The 15,910-nt window shown below is 48.7% G+C and overlaps 1 protein-coding gene across 1 annotated transcript; it reads right to left on the bottom strand.

Annotated features, from left to right (window-relative positions):
• Positions 1-12,140: 12,140 nt before the first annotated feature.
• Positions 12,141-15,549, bottom strand: foxr1 (forkhead box R1). Its single transcript, XM_056413697.1, has 7 exons — positions 15,429-15,549; positions 15,269-15,358; positions 15,002-15,204; positions 14,726-14,794; positions 12,557-12,684; positions 12,244-12,476; positions 12,141-12,172 (listed from the first exon to the last, which is right to left on the bottom strand). The coding sequence occupies exons 1-7, from the start codon at positions 15,547-15,549 to the stop codon at positions 12,141-12,143; spliced, it is 876 nt and encodes a 291-aa protein (XP_056269672.1).
• Between the last annotated feature and the right edge of the window lie 361 nt (positions 15,550-15,910).

Below are 15,910 nucleotides of genomic sequence, written 5' to 3'. Positions count from 1 at the left end.
TTCTCTCCTCTCTCTCTCTCTCTACTCCCTCCCTCTCTCTACTCCCTCCCTCTGTCTCTCTCTCCTTCCTTCTTCCCTCCCTCCCTCTCTCTCCTCCCTCTCTCTCTCCCTCCCTCTCTCACTCTACTCCCTCCCTCTCTCTCTCCTTCCTCCCTCCCTCCCTCTCTCTCCTCCCTCTCTCACTCCCTCCCTCTCTCTCTCCTCCCTCCATGTGGTTTTCATTGAGGCGTTCTGCCCCCCCCCCCCCTCCTTCTCTCTCTCTCTCTCACCCTAACGGGGGTCATGTGACTCACCCACGGTGGGCGTGGGGGGGGGGGGGGGGGTGTAAGATGATATCATAACAGTGGATCAGTGACAGTATTATATGCATGTGCATTGTACGTATTAATGTTGTGAGGAGAACAAGTCAACATTTAAACAACGCTGCTGGTTATAGTATTCCTGCTTTTTCATTTATATATATATATATATATATATATATATATATACATTTGTATTTATTTCTATATACAGGACTGTCTCAGAAAATTAGAATATTGTGATAAAGTTCTTTATTTTCTGTAATGCAATTAAAAAAACAAAAATGTCATGCATTCTGGATTCATTACAAATCAACTGAAATATTGCAAGCCTTTATTCTTTTAATATTGCTGATTATGGCTTCAAGAAAACTCTAAAATCCTATCTCATAAAATTTGAATATTTCCTCAGACCAAGTAAAAAAGATTTATAACAGCTGAGTGTTTGTCAAGGCTCAGGAAACCCTTGCAGGTGTTAGTTAATTAGACAATTCAAGTGATTTGTTTAATACCCTACTAGTATACTTTTCATGATATTCTAATATTTAGAGATAGGATATTTGAGTTTTCTATAATCAGCAATAAATCAGAATAAAAGATTTGTAATGAATCCAGAATGCATGACATTGTTGTTTTTTTAATTGCATTACAGAAAATAAAGAACTTCATCACAATATTCTAATTTTCTGAGACAGTCCTGTATATATACATTTGTATTTATTTCTATTTTTTCTTATCTTTCTTAAGGGATTATTTATCTCATTAGAATCAAAATACTTTTTAATTTTTGTGTTGCTCTTATATAGATACATATATATACATATATATATATCAATACATACAGTATATATATATACTGTATACATATAAAATGATATATATCTATATATAGATATATATATATATAGATGACAGATAGCTATATAAATATATTTAAGAAGAAGAATGTTTAAAAAAAAGGGAAATATTCTAATAATTATTAGGAATGAAAATCAAGTTTAATGTAAATTTGACATCATAAATCTGGTCCAATGCATTTCTTCCTGTATGAAAACTAAAGTAATTTAAATGAGACTTTTCTAGGAAAAGTAAATTATCTCTGAGAAGCTTTTAAAATTCTTTCCAGGAAACAAAACAAATGAGAATAAAGTCAGAGGGAGAATAAGGACTTGTGTTGGGTCTGGTTTCTGTTGGTGATGAATAAGATATGCGGAACAGGAGCCGCTGGAGGAGACGGCTCACCGGCTGCAGCTGCCTGCTGCTGCTGCTGCTGCTGCTTGTTTGTTTGTTTGTTTTAGGATTCAGACACTCGGATAAAACACTGTCTCTGCTTCTGAAAACACAAAGAGACAGAAGTGAAGCTTTCCTCTTGAAAAGAAACTCTCTCCGTCTATCAGTCCAACACACACACACACACACACACACACACACACACACACACACACACACACACACACACACACACACACACACACACACACACACACACACACACACACACACACACACACACACACACACACACTCCACAAACCGGTTGCCACGGCAACACTCCCACCACACTTAACCCAGTTTGACCAGCGGCGGCGGACTCCCAAAGTTTAGAGTGAAACAGATGACGTGACGCCTGGTTTTATCTGGACCCTGGTCCTGGTTTTATCCGGACCCTGGTCCTGGTTTTATCTAGACCCTGGTCCTGGTTTTATCTGGACCCTGGTCCTGGTTTTATCTAGACCCTGGTCCTGGTTTTATCCGGACCCTGGTCCTGGTTTTATCTGGACACTTGTCCTGGTTTTATCCGGACCCTGGTCCTGGTTTTATCTGGACCCTGGTCCTGGTTTTATCTGGACCCTGGTCCTGGTTTTATCCAGACCCTGGTCCTGGTTTTATCCAGACCCTGGTCCTGGTTTTATCCGGACCCTGGTCCTGGTTTTATCCGGACCCTGGTCCTGGTTTTATCCGGACCCTGGTCCTGGTTTTATCTGGACCCTGGTCCTGGTTTTATCTAGACCCTGGTCCTGGTTTTATCCGGACCCTGGTCCTGGTTTTATCTGGACCCTGGTCCTGGTTTTATCTAGACCCTGGTCCTGGTTTTATCCGGACCCTGGTCCTGGTTTTATCTGGACCCTGGTCCTGGTTTTATCTAGACCCTGGTCCTGGTTTTATCCGGACCCTGGTCCTGGTTTTATCTAGACCCTGGTCCTGGTTTTATCCGGACCCTGGTCCTGGTTTTATCCGGACCCTGGTGGTGCTGCCCGCTAGTTGCATTTCTATTTCTACTGCGATACCATCACAGCTTTAGCATCATAATTGTTCTACTACTGCACTGTTGTTGTTATTATTGTGTCTCTCTCATACTAGAGGTTTATCCCCCCAACACTAGGGGGCGCTGCAAGGAATCGGCCAATTCATGCGTTTTGGAGGGGGGGGGTTCATCGTTTTCAGGCCCTATAAATTACCGAACAACAACAATATAAACGTATAAAAGGAAGCCGACGTGATCAGTGACGCATTGTAAGAAGTCTGAATTCGTGCATTGGTAGTTCACTCAGCAGGATGACAAGCAAACGACTTTTGGAAGCTAACGTTGTAGCTGCTCCGGCAACATTTAAAATAACGGCGTACATCATTATCGCTTCAAACCACCATGAGTCGAGACTCACGACAGTTGTGTTGGTTGTTACTATTTAATATGTTTACAACTCGATTGGATAACTTCTTTCTGAGCTTTGGACCTTTCCCTTCGCCAGTGTCTTCGCTCACGGAGGTAAAACGTTGCCAGCTGCCCCGTAAACACGGCGTCACAGAGCAGGACGCCGGAACGCGCCGCTCCGATCCGGACGAACAAGGGAATGGATTCAAGGTGAGTTGGCAGCTTGGAGAAGAAAAGGAATCCTTTGTTTCAGGGCAACAGATTGATTGATGCGTGGATGCCGTGAATCATTAACCCTCTCACGGGAAGATTGTGGAGAACAAGAAGTCTCCGGATGGACGGCGATCTTTGTTGCCACATAAACTGAGTGTAAAGAACACGGAAGGGTATCATGTGGAACAGGGGATTTACATCAAATAAAATATTTACAAAATAAGTATTTAAATGTCTCATTTTCCATGGACGCATGTATTTGTGTCCACCACAAAAAACGGATCATTACCGACTTTGCGTTGTGATTATTTTCGACCTGAGCGACACAAAAAGAAAACGGACAAATCATGTCGACAAAACCAAAATATCACATTTTGTGACTAATTCACAAACTTTAATTTCTCTACACCAAATCTCTTGATACTTTTTAGTGTTTAGTCCCTGATCAATTAATGCTCAGCTGGTTTGCGGCTCCCAGTATAAGCTCAAAGTCCACGTGTTGTTTCTCGTTCACCATTAAGTAGACAAAGTATTTCCCGATCTTTCCTAAACCTGCAGCTTCACATGACTGCTTTTAATAATCTTCCCGGTCCCTGAACACATCATTCTGGTTTTGAATGAACATGTAAGATTTCACTCTGGGTTCCAGGCTCCGGTCTCTCTGACTGGGACAGGGATCTCTGTGTGTACAGATTATAAAGGCCTTTGAGGCAAATTTGTAATTTGTGATATCGGGCGATACAAAATATACTGAAATGAATTGAATTGACCAATATTTATCTGTTTGGAGAATGTGAAATAACTTCTGAGTCTCAGGGGGCCAGGGGGGGTCCACGAGGGCCAGGAGGGGTCCACGGGGGCCAGGAGGGGTCTACGAGGGCCAGGGTGGGTCCACGGGAGCCAGGAGGGGGTCCACGGGGGCCAGGGGGGTCCACGAGGGCCAGGAGGGGTCCACGGGGGCCAGGGGGGGTCTACGAGGCCAGGGGGCGTCCACGAGGGCCAGGAGGGTCCACAGGGCCAGGAGGGTCCACAGGGGCCAGGAGGGGTCCACAGGGCCAGGAGGGGGGGTCCACGGGCCAGGGGTCCACAGGGCCAGGGGGTCCACGGGGCCAGGAGGGTCCACAGGGCCAGGGGGTCCACGAGGGCCAGGGGGTCCACAGGGCCAGGGCCAGGGGGTCCACGAGGCCAGGGGGTCTACGAGGGCCAGGGTGGGTCCACGGGAGCCAGGAGGGGGTCCACGGGGGCCAGGGGGGGTCCACGAGGGCCAGGGGGGTCCACGAGGGCCAGGGGGGGTCCACAGGGGCCAGGGGGGGGTCCACGAGGGCCATGGGGGGTCCACAGGGGCCAGGGGGGGTCCACGAGGGCCAGGCCACGAGCCAGGAGGGGCCACCACAGGCCAGGGGTCCACGAGGCGATCCAAGACGTCTACAAAAAGGTCAGCAGGAGGCCATTTGTTAAAGTTTCTGCATCGATGACTTTGGTCTGTGAGGACAGGACGCCCCGACACCGTAAGATACACAACACAGACGCTGACCAGTGAGCTGACCAGTGATAATATGATATATGATCATATGATACGACGTGTATATTGCTCCTTTAAAAGAAACACACAGAGGCTTGAACACAGTTGCTCAGTTGTGTTTTAATGGCTGCATGAGGAGTTATGACATGCTGTAACACAGGAAGTTCTTTTCCCCGGCGCAGTCCGCGGGCTGCAGGCCGCTCCGGGACAAGGCGCCGCAGTGCTGCCGCGCGGGGGGGCAGGCCGGCAGGGCGGGGTACGACACGGCCTGCCCGTTCACCCACAGCCACTCACCGGCCAGGAAGCGGAGGCCCGTCCACACCTGAGGAGAGGGAGAGCGATGACATCATGACGCTCCATGCAGAGGGGTTGTTCACAGAGCATTTAGAGACTCGTTTAAAACGATATATTATGAAGCTTAGAAAATAGACGTTTTAAAGTCTGTTGACGGTATTTTCAGTATCTTTATTCAGATATCTAAAACTCTGTAAAAACCTTTGAATTTAATGTCCCAAAAAATATATATATCATTTTTAACATGGCTTTATTCATATAAATTCAAATATTAAGACTACATCAACAAAAGAAATTACAAATCATTAAAGCAAACAATATCTTATATATAAAACATAGCAAGAATAATTCATATGACGCATTAACAAAAAACTAAACTAAAAGTAAGCAGACCCTTTTGGTTTGGGCATTCATAAATCGGGTTCCTGTTGGTAGATGAGACATTAATTAAGAACTTGGGAAGTAGTTGGCGGTTGCGACCCACCGCCTCGGTGTCGGCGAGCACCAACTTCCCCGCCATGTATCCGTGGTCGTCCCCCGGCTCCACGCTCACCAGCTCGTGGCCCAGGGCCCGGCAGTGCTCCAGGGCCGCCTCCCACGACTTGTGCTCCTTCACCAGGACCACGTTGTCCCAGCGGCAGACGAATGGCAACGGGGTGGAGCACGTCTGGGTCGACATCGCTCTCCGCAGGGAGGAGACAGCGGCGCAGTCTCCCGGGGTCCTCGTCACTTCGGGGTCCCACTCTCCGAACTCCGTCCCGCTCGCTTCTTTTGAATGCCAATAAAGTGATCAACAAGTGGACGGAAACCATCCGTCCACAATATTGAAATGTGGGCAACGTTGTGTCGACATGAAGGCCAGAAACCACTCGAATGCTCCCACTAGCCGAGACCATCGAGACCAAAAGCGGTGAGAATTTTTCGCTCGAGTAGACTTCAAAAGCAAAAGCAAAGTCAAGGTACCGGCGCGAATGGTCGAAATGGACGAGAATCTTCGACTGTCGCCTCGTTTAATGTTAATAAATATATACATACTTTATAAATTAATTTATATATAATAAATATATGTATATAAAATATATATTTTAACTATATTTATATAATAAATATATATATTATAAATTAATTCATATATAATAAATATATTTATATATTAATTTAAATATAATAAATATATATATATTAATTATATGTATATAATAAATACATATAATCGATATATATATATATATAATAAATATTTTTATATCTATAATACATAGAATAAATATATATATACAATATATATTATTTATAGATATAAATAATATAATAAACATATATCCACAACGCTTTTCTTGTGAACGCAGCATTCGGCATGATGCCTAAAACCGACCGAATGTGCTTATTGTTCACTTTAGCTTGAGGTGGTCACCAGTAAACGGGTTCTGGACAGAACGCTGACGAGTCGTTTTTACCTTCTGGAGGAACTCCAACCCAGACCGGAAAGTCCCGTATGATGATGGTCTCGCTCACTTGGTGGCGTTCTGGGAGAACCGCCAGCTTCTTCTTCAGGCCCAGGCAGTGTTTGCCGGCCTCCACCAGCGTCTTGGACTCGGGGATGAATTCACTTCTGGTGCCGGGCTTCGTGTTGCAGAAGAAGAAGAGCGATTCTTCACAGTCGGTGCCGTAGTATCTGTCGGGAGAACCCAAACAATGAAAAGGGTTTCAGGGCCAGTCCATTGTTTCACGATTTAAATCTCAGATTACAGTTTATACATTGGCTGACCATAATCTCCAGCCCCTAGAGATGCTGCTAGAGGACGTCTAGGAGACACTGAGCTCCTCTCTCCTCTCCTCTCTCCTTATGGACGTCTAGGAGACACTGAGCTCCTCTCTCCTCTCCTCTCTCCTTATGGACGTCTAGGAGACACTGAGCTCCTCTCTCCTCTCTCCTTATGGACGTCTAGGAGACACTGAGCTCCTCTCCTCTCTCCTTATGGACGTCTAGGATACACTGAGCTCCTCTCTCCTCTCCTCTCTCCTTATGGACGTTTAGGATACACTGAGCTCCTCTCTCCTCTCCTCTCTCCTAATGGACGCTTAGGATACACTGAGCTCCTCTCTCCTCTCCTCTCTCCTTATGGACGTTTAGGATACACTGAGCTCCTCTCTCCTCTCCTCTCTCCTTATGGACGTTTAGGATACACTGAGCTCCTCTCTCCTCTCCTCTCTCCTTATGGACGTTTAGGATACACTGAGCTCCTCTCTCCTCTCCTCTCTCCTTATGGACGTTTAAGATACACTGAGCTCCTCTCTCCTCTCCTCTCTCCTTATGGACGTTTAGGATACACTGAGCTCCTCTCCTCTCCTCTCTCCTTATGGACGTTTAGGATACACTGAGCTCCTCTCTCCTCTCTTCTCTCCTTGTGGACGTTTAGGAGACACTGAGCTCCTCTCTCCTCTCTCCTTATGGATGTTTAGGAGACACTGAGCTCCTCTCCTCTCTCCTTATGGACGTTTAGGATACACTGAGCTCCCCTCTCCTCTCTCCTTATGGACGTTTAGGATACACTGAGCTCCTCTCTCCTCTCTCCTTATGGACGTTTAGGAGACACTGAGCCCTCTCCTCTCTCTCTCTCCTTATGGACGTTTAGGATACACTGAGCTCCTCTCCTCTCCTCTCTCCTTATGGACGTTTAGGAGACACTGAGCCCTCTCCTCTCCTCTCTCCTTATGGACGTTTAGGATACACTGAGCTCCTCTCTCCTCTCCTCTCTCCTTATGGACGTCTAGGATACACTGAGCTCCTCTCTCCTCTCCTCTCTCCTTATGGACGTCTAGGATACACTGAGCTCCTCTCTCCTCTCTCCTTATGGACGTTTAGGATACACTGAGCTCTCTCCTCTCCTCTCTCCTTATGGACGTTTAGGAGACACTGAGCTCCTCTCTCCTCTCCTCTCTCCTTATGGACGTCTAGGAGACACTGAGCTCCTCTCTCCTCTCTCCTTATGGACGTTTAGGATACACTGAGCTCCTCTCTCCTCCTCTCTCCTTATGGACGTTTAGGATACACTGAGCTCCTCTCTCCTCTCTCCTTATGGACGTCTAGGAGACACTGAGCTCCTCTCTCCTCTCCTCTCTCCTTATGGACGTCTAGGAGACACTGAGCTCCTCTCTCCTCTCTCCTTATGGACTTTTAGGATACACTGAGCTCCTCTCTCCTCTCTCCTTATGGATGTTTAGGATACACTGAGCTCCTCTCTCCTCTCCTCTCTCCTTATGGACGTCTAGGATACACTGAGCTCCTCTCTCCTCTCCTCTCTCCTTATGGACGTTTAGGATACACTGAGCTCCTCTCTCCTCTCTCCTTATGGACGTCTAGGAGACACTGAGCTCCTCTCTCCTCTCTCCTTATGGACGTTTAGGATACACTGAGCTCCTCTCTCCTCTCCTCTCTCCTTATGGACGTTTAGGATACACTGAGCCCTCTCTCTCTCTCCTTATGGACGTCTAGGATACACTGAGCCCTCTCTCTCTCTCCTTATGGACGTTTAGGATACACTGAGCCGCTCTCTCCCGTCCTCTCTCCTTATGGACATTTAGGATACACTGAGCTCCTCTCTCCTCTCTCCTTATGGACGTTTAGGATACACTGAGCTCCTCTCTCCTCTCTCCTTATGGATGTTTAGGATACACTGAGCTCCTCTCTCCTCTCCTCTCTCCTTATGGACGTTTAGGATACACTGAGCTCCTCTCTCCTCTCCTCTCTCCTTATGGACGTTTAGGATACACTGAGCTCTCTCCTCTCTCCTTATGGACGTTTAGGATACACTGAGCACCTCTCTCCTTATGGATGGATTTTCATTTACACATTACTAACTCCTTCCTCCAGAGTCTTTGTGACTTCCCTTCTCAGAGGGTCCATTGGACCCGGCTGGATCTGATCTCTGTCAGGCAATCAGAATATTTATGTTTTTTCTTTTTAGGTTTCCATTCTAATCTTCCTTAAAGAAAACAATTTACTCTGAAATCCACATTAATTGTCCTGGTACCTGTAGTTTAATGTCTAACTCAACAGTGCTGGGAGGAGCAGCGTGCGTTGACATTACCCTTCGTAGGGGTAGAAGACGGAGGCACACAGATGGCTGTCCAGCGGCGGCTGCACCCAGAAGGGCTTCGTCAGCGCTCCTCCGTCGGCCCACTGCCAGTCCCGCCCCGCCCGCTGCAGGCCGATCCAGGCCCGGTAGCCACGCATGGTCAGGTACCTCACATCGGAGGTCGTGTAGGTGTAGCCCATGTCGGCCCAGGTCGACGTATCCGGATCCCTCCGCCCCCCAAAAGAAGATGGATCAGACCGCTTCACACGCAGCGTCACACGATGTTCTGCTCTTTTAGTTACATTTAATTCTAACAGGACATTTATATCTTTAAAAAAAGGGTCACACACACTTTATCAAGTGTTTCCATGCACGACGTCATTACAGTGTTGACCTGATGATGGCGCTACAGCAGTGGTTCTCAAACTGTGGGGCGCACCTCTAGTGGGGCACAGTGGTACTACAGATGGAGCTCAACACTGAGTATTAATTGAGTGGCTTTTCTGCTGTTGCCCTTCAAAACAAAAGCTCAACATTGAGCAGGAATTGAGATTGAGAAAAATTCTAAGCGTTAATAAACAGAACGCTCACCCGCTGCAGTATTCTTGAGCTTCTTGCCAGGTGAGATAACGTTGGAAGTATGCGTAATCTTTAACCACCACTGATCCCAGACCAGGCGCGGCACCGCAGAGGAAGAGGAGGAGGAAGGGTCCGGAGAAGCAGCTCTTGGTCATCGTTGTCATCGTCAGGAATCTGGAGCAGAAACAGTTCAAAACGATTAGCAGAGGAATCGTGGATCGCTACGACGTCTCGGCATGAATACGGAAGCATTTTTGGGAATGGTGTTAAAAATAAACTTTAAAAGACTCTGAAGGCCCTTAGACAGCCTCAAAGACCCTGAAGGCCCTTAGAAAGCCCCAAAGACCCTGAAGGCCCTTAGACAGCCTCAAAGACCCTGAAGGCCCTTAGACAGCCTCAAAGACCCTGAAGGCCCTTAGAAAGCCTCAAAGACCCTGAAGGCCCTTAGACAGCCTCAAAGACCCTGAAGGCCCTTAGAAAGCCTCAAAGACCCTGAAGGGCCTTAGAAAGCCTCAAAGACCCTGAAGGCCCTTAGACAGCCTCAAAGACCCTGAAGGCCCTTAGACAGCCTCAAAGCCCCTTAAGGCCCTTAGACAGCCTCAAAGACCCTGAAGGCCCTTAGAAAGCCTCAAAAACCCTGAAGGCCCTTAGAAAGCCCCAAAGACCCTGAAGGCCCTTAGACAGCCTCAAAGACCCTGAAGGCCCTTAGAAAGCCCCAAAGACCCTGAAGGCCCTTAGACAGCCTCAAAGACCCTGAAGGCCCTTAGAAAGCCTCAAAGACCCTGAAGGGCCTTAGACAGCCTCAAAGACCCTGAAGGCCCTTAGAAAGCCTCAAAGACCCTGAAGGCCCTTAGAAAGCCCCAAAGACCCTGAAGGCCCTTAGAAAGCCTCAAAGACCCTGAAGGCCCTTAGACAGCCTCAAAGACCCTGAAGGCCCTTAGACAGCCTCAAAGACCCTGAAGGCCCTTAGAAAGCCTCAAAGACCCTGAAGGCCCTTAGACAGCCTCAAAGACCCTGAAGGCCCTTAGAAAGCCTCAAAGACCCTGAAGGCCCTTAGAAAGCCTCAAAGACCCTGAAGGCCCTTAGACAGCCTCAAAGACCCTGAAGGCCCTTAGAAAGCCTCAAAGACCCTGAAGGCCCTTAGAAAGCCTCAAAGACCCTGAAGGCCCTTAGAAAGCCTCAAAGACCCTGAAGGCCCTTAGAAAGCCTCAAAGACCCTGAAGGCCCTTAGAAAGCCTCAAAGACCCTGAAGGGCCTTAGAAAGCCTCAAAGACCCTGAAGGCCCTTAGACAGCCCCAAAGACCCTGAAGGCCCTTAGAAAGCCTCATAGACCCTGAAGGCCCTTAGACAGCCTCAAAGACCCTGAAGGCCTTTAGAAAGCCTCAAAGACCCTGAAGGCCCTTAGACAGCCTCAAAGACCCTGAAGGCCCTTAGAAAGCCTCAAAGACCCTGAAGGCCCTTAGAAAGCCTCAAAGACCCTGAAGGCCCTTAGAAAGCCTCAAAGACCCTGAAGGCCCTTAGAAAGCCTCAAAGACCCTGAAGGGCCTTAGAAAGCCTCAAAGACCCTGAAGGCCCTTAGACAGCCTCAAAGACCCTGTCCCACTCACCGGAGGGGGAACTGGTCCGTCCCGATGCTCATCTCGGGGCCTCCTTGGGCTCAGTGAGGTCCCCGGGTGCGAACAGGCAGCCGAATATATAGCCGGCCTTCATTTGACTGAACACTTAGATCAACCAGGCGCCACATGGCCGCTCCACGAAGCATTTGACTGTTGGCAAATGAAGCTGAAATTTACCTACAGACGGGGGACCAGATATGAATCTGTTTGGAGGAGACAACAGAACCAACAAAAACCCAGATGCATCATGGGAAACAGCCTCGTTTGACTACAAACACAGTTAAACATAAAGCATGTTTATATGACAATAATAAAAAAAGAGACGTTTTACTCGTGTCAATCTTTTAATTGTTTTTTTATTATCCAATTAGCATCTTCATGCAGACGTTAGCCGGGAAGTGAGAACACATTAAAGCACAATTATTCTATTCGTGTTATAAATATCGGAAACGGTTTCCCAAAAGAAAGAAAAAAGCAATAAATAAATGTTTAATAATTTGAGTTTAAATTATCGGATGCTATAAACAACAAAAGGGGACTGACAGCCCGAGGTTATTATAGGAACCAAGGCGACGAAGTCCCTGAACATTAATCATGCCAATTTAAACCAAAATAGAATGAGTCAAGTAGTTTGCGTCCAAAATAAAAACAGCATAACCATGTTTCATTTTCAAAGAGATTCAGATTAAACATCGTTTTAATTCTTTGAAACGAAAACATGGAATAAATCACATTTAATTAAACTTCATTTAGGGATGTTTAAATGTCACCAATGTCATTTTTGCAAACATCTGTATTTTTGTTGTTGTGAGCAAATCAAAATAAATATAAATAATATTCGGCATGTAACGTTTAATGGCACGTCGGCTGGATTCCTCCCCGTCTTCATCCCAGGGCGAAAAGACTCTGAATCACATCTGGAAACAAAGAAAACCGTTAAAGATGAACAGACGTCGTAAACGCTCCCCGGGCCCAGGCGTCGGCTCACCTGGCCGGGCCATGCTGCGCTCCAGGAGCCCGAACGCCTCGCCGGCCAGCGTGCGCACCTCGTCCCGGAGCCGCCGGTGGCCGTCCAGCGTCAGGTGCCAGAAGCACGACTTCCTCTTGCCGTCGCGGCACAGCTGGTTGCAGGTCTTCCGGAAGCTGCTGTTGAAGCACAGGTTGTGTCGGATGGTGTTCTTCCAGCCGTCCGGAGCGGTCTGGAAGAAGGGGAAGTGCTCCCTGTGGGGGGGCGGGGGGGTAATACAGATCATAAGAGTCACATGAGCCGCTGGACTGGTCAGCAGACGGTCGACGCTCACCTGGTGAAGTTGTAGATCTGCTGGACCTTCAGGCTCCCGGTGAGGCTGCTCTTCAGCGCCAAGGCGATGAGGATGCAGTAGTTCACAGGGGGCCGGGGCCAGGACCCGGGCTTCAGGGCCTTCTGGGCCTGAGGACGGAGAGGGATTTACTCCACTTATAAGACAAATATAAACATTTACAAAAGATCTCATTGATAACGTGGAACTAACAAACACCTCAATTAAAAGATTCTAGGAGGAACTTTCCCCTCACGTTGGTTCTGCTGCCCCCTGTGGACTAAAGTGGTAGTGTTGGTTCTGGCGCCCCCTGTGGACTAAAGTGGTAGTGTTGGTTCTGGGTCTCCAGCAGTGTGGTGTTGGCTCCCAGAGAGGAGAAGTTCTGCTATTAGACTACACTGAGGTCTCTAGAGGACCAGGACTACACTGAGGTCTCTAGAGGACCAGGACTACACTGAGGTCTACAGAGGACCAGGACTACACTGAGGTCTGTAGAGGACCAGGACTACACTGAGGTCTACAGAGGACCAGGACTACACTGAGGTCTACAGAGGACCAGGACTACACTGAGGTATATAGAGGACCAGGACTACACTGAGGTCTCTAGAGGACCAGGACTACACTGAGGTCTACAGAGGACCAGGACTACACTGAGGTCTACAGAGGACCAGGACTACACTGAGGTCTACAGAGGACCAGGACTACACTGAGGTCTCTAGAGGACCAGGACTACACTGAGGTCTATAGAGGACCAGGACTACACTGAGGTCTATAGAGGACCAGGACTACACTGAGGTCTACAGAGGACCAGGACTACACTGAGGTCTATAGAGGACCAGGACTACACTGAGGTCTATAGAGGACCAGGACTACACTGAGGTCTATAGAGGACCAGGACTACACTGAGGTCTATAGAGGACCAGGACTAGACTGAGGTCTAGAGGACCAGGACTACACTGAGGTCTATAGAGGACCAGGACTACACTGAGGTCTATAGAGGACCAGGACTACACTGAGGTCTCTAGAGGACCAGGACTACACTGAGGTCTATAGAGGACCAGGACTACACTGAGGTCTATAGAGGACCAGGACTACACTGAGGTCTATAGAGGACCAGGACTACACTGAGGTCTATAGAGGACCAGGACTACACTGAGGTCTATAGAGGACCAGGACTACACTGAGGTCTATAGAGGACCAGGACTACACTGAGGTCTATAGAGGACCAGGACTACACTGAGGTCTATAGAGGACCAGGACTACACTGAGGTCTATAGAGGACCAGGACTACACTGAGGTCTCTAGAGGACCAGGACTACACTGAGGTCTCTAGAGGACCAGGACTACACTGAGGTCTCTAGAGGACCAGGACTACACTGAGGTCTCTAGAGGACCAGGACTACACTGAGGTCTCTAGAGGACCAGGACTACACTGAGGTCTATAGAGGACCAGGACTACACTGAGGTCTCTAGAGGACCAGGACTACACTGAGGTCTATAGAGGACCAGGACTACACTGAGGTCTATAGAGGACCAGGACTACACTGAGGTCTACAGAGGACCAGGATTACACTGAGGTCTCTAGAGGACCAGGAATACACGGAGGTCTCTAGAGGACCAGGACTACACTGAGGTCTACAGAGGACCAGGTCTACACTGAGGTCTACAGAGGACCAGGACTACACTGAGGTCTATAGAGGACCAGGACTACACTGAGGTCTATAGAGGACCAGGACTACACTGAGGTCTATAGAGGACCAGGACTACACTGAGGTCTACAGAGGACCAGGACTACACTGAGGTCTCAAGAGGACCAGGACTACACTGAGGTCTCTAGAGGACCAGGACTACACTGAGGTCTCTAGAGGACCAGGACTACACTGAGGTCTCTAGAGGACCAGGACTACACTGAGGTCTCAAGAGGACCAGGACTACACTGAGGTCTCTAGAGGACCAGGACTACACTGAGGTATATAGAGGACCAGGACTACACTGAGGTCTATAGAGGACCAGGACTACACTGACCAGTTAAACGTTCACAGAATCTTTAAAGTTTGGAAATAAATGTACATAACCAGGTAGAATTGAACATAAAAACTGGTCGATAACTTTGTGATATTAAGTAATTAAATAGTTTCCAGGTGATTTTAGAGGAACCGGACCGGGCCTCACCCGGGACGTCGGGGTTCTTCCCTTCAGTCCGTTCTTCGCTGGGCGACACGAGACGTCTTCGTCCAGGATCTAAAAGACAAACATTTAAAAGTTTAAAACATTTTAAAACGGCAACAAGCCCCTCCCCCTGTGTCTCACAGCCAATCAGCACAAAGCATCTGAAGGAAGGCGGGACCAAGGAGCTTTGTGGATCTCACCGTATCCACCAAACCAGGTTTAAGAACCACGGTCCTCACATCCATGACCCTAAAGACCGGTTGGACCACAACAACGTACCGGGTACGGGGGGGGCAGCCCCTCCCCCCCCAGAGGAGCGCCGCAGAGGCCGGACACGTGGGCCTCCGTGGCGAGGAGCCTCCGGGTCTCTGCGGGGGACTTCTGGGCCGGTTGGACCCCCCCAGCCGGGGGTTCTTGGTACCGCAGCGGGCAGGCGATGCTCGGGTTCACCAGCAGCCACAAGCTGGGCTTCACCGAGGAGTCTGGAGGAGGCGCGGAGTCACAGAGGAGCTCTGGAGGAGGTATTCAGATCCAGAAAGGTCTCACCTGAAGCCTGCTCGGACCAGATGAAGTCCTCCTTCCTTCTGGAGGTCCGAGCGGAGCTCTGGACCACGTGGGGGTCACCCAGCTGCTCATCTGACACACACACACACAGTGAAACCCCATCCTCCCAGCAGGAGGTGTGGTGAGTGGGGCTGTCCCTCACCGGGGGGCAGCTGGTCCGTGGTGGTGCTGAGCTTCAGCTCCGTGTCCATGTCCCAGTCCGTCAGGCCCAGGGAGCAGTGCAGGTCCAGGAGCCCGGCTCCGGTCTTCAGCCTGAAGCTCATGGCGGGTCCTCAGGAGGCTCTCCGGCTCCCTTAGAGGCCTCAGGCAGCTGCTTCCACAGCTGGAGCTCAGCAGCCTGATTGGAACCAATCAGGAGGCCGAGCGGCTCGTTAAGGGCCAATCAGAGGCGTGTTGCGCAATAGCTGCTCTGCAATCTGGACCAACTGGAGCAGAACGGAGCCGATTGGTCAATCAGGAGCCGACCGGTACCGGGTCCTGATGGACTGGGGCCATCGTTTGTGAAACGGTCGTAATTCATTTGTCAGTGACCTTTGACCTCCAATATTCTCTCTCTCTACTTATCTCTTTCTACTTTAGACTTCGTTGTTTTTTCATAACTAAAACTTATAATAAGAGACAATC

Source organism: Pseudoliparis swirei, chromosome 4 (assembly GCF_029220125.1).
Source record: "Pseudoliparis swirei isolate HS2019 ecotype Mariana Trench chromosome 4, NWPU_hadal_v1, whole genome shotgun sequence".
Lineage (NCBI taxonomy): Eukaryota > Metazoa > Chordata > Actinopteri > Perciformes > Liparidae > Pseudoliparis > Pseudoliparis swirei.
This window is presented reverse-complemented; position numbering and strand designations above follow the sequence as displayed.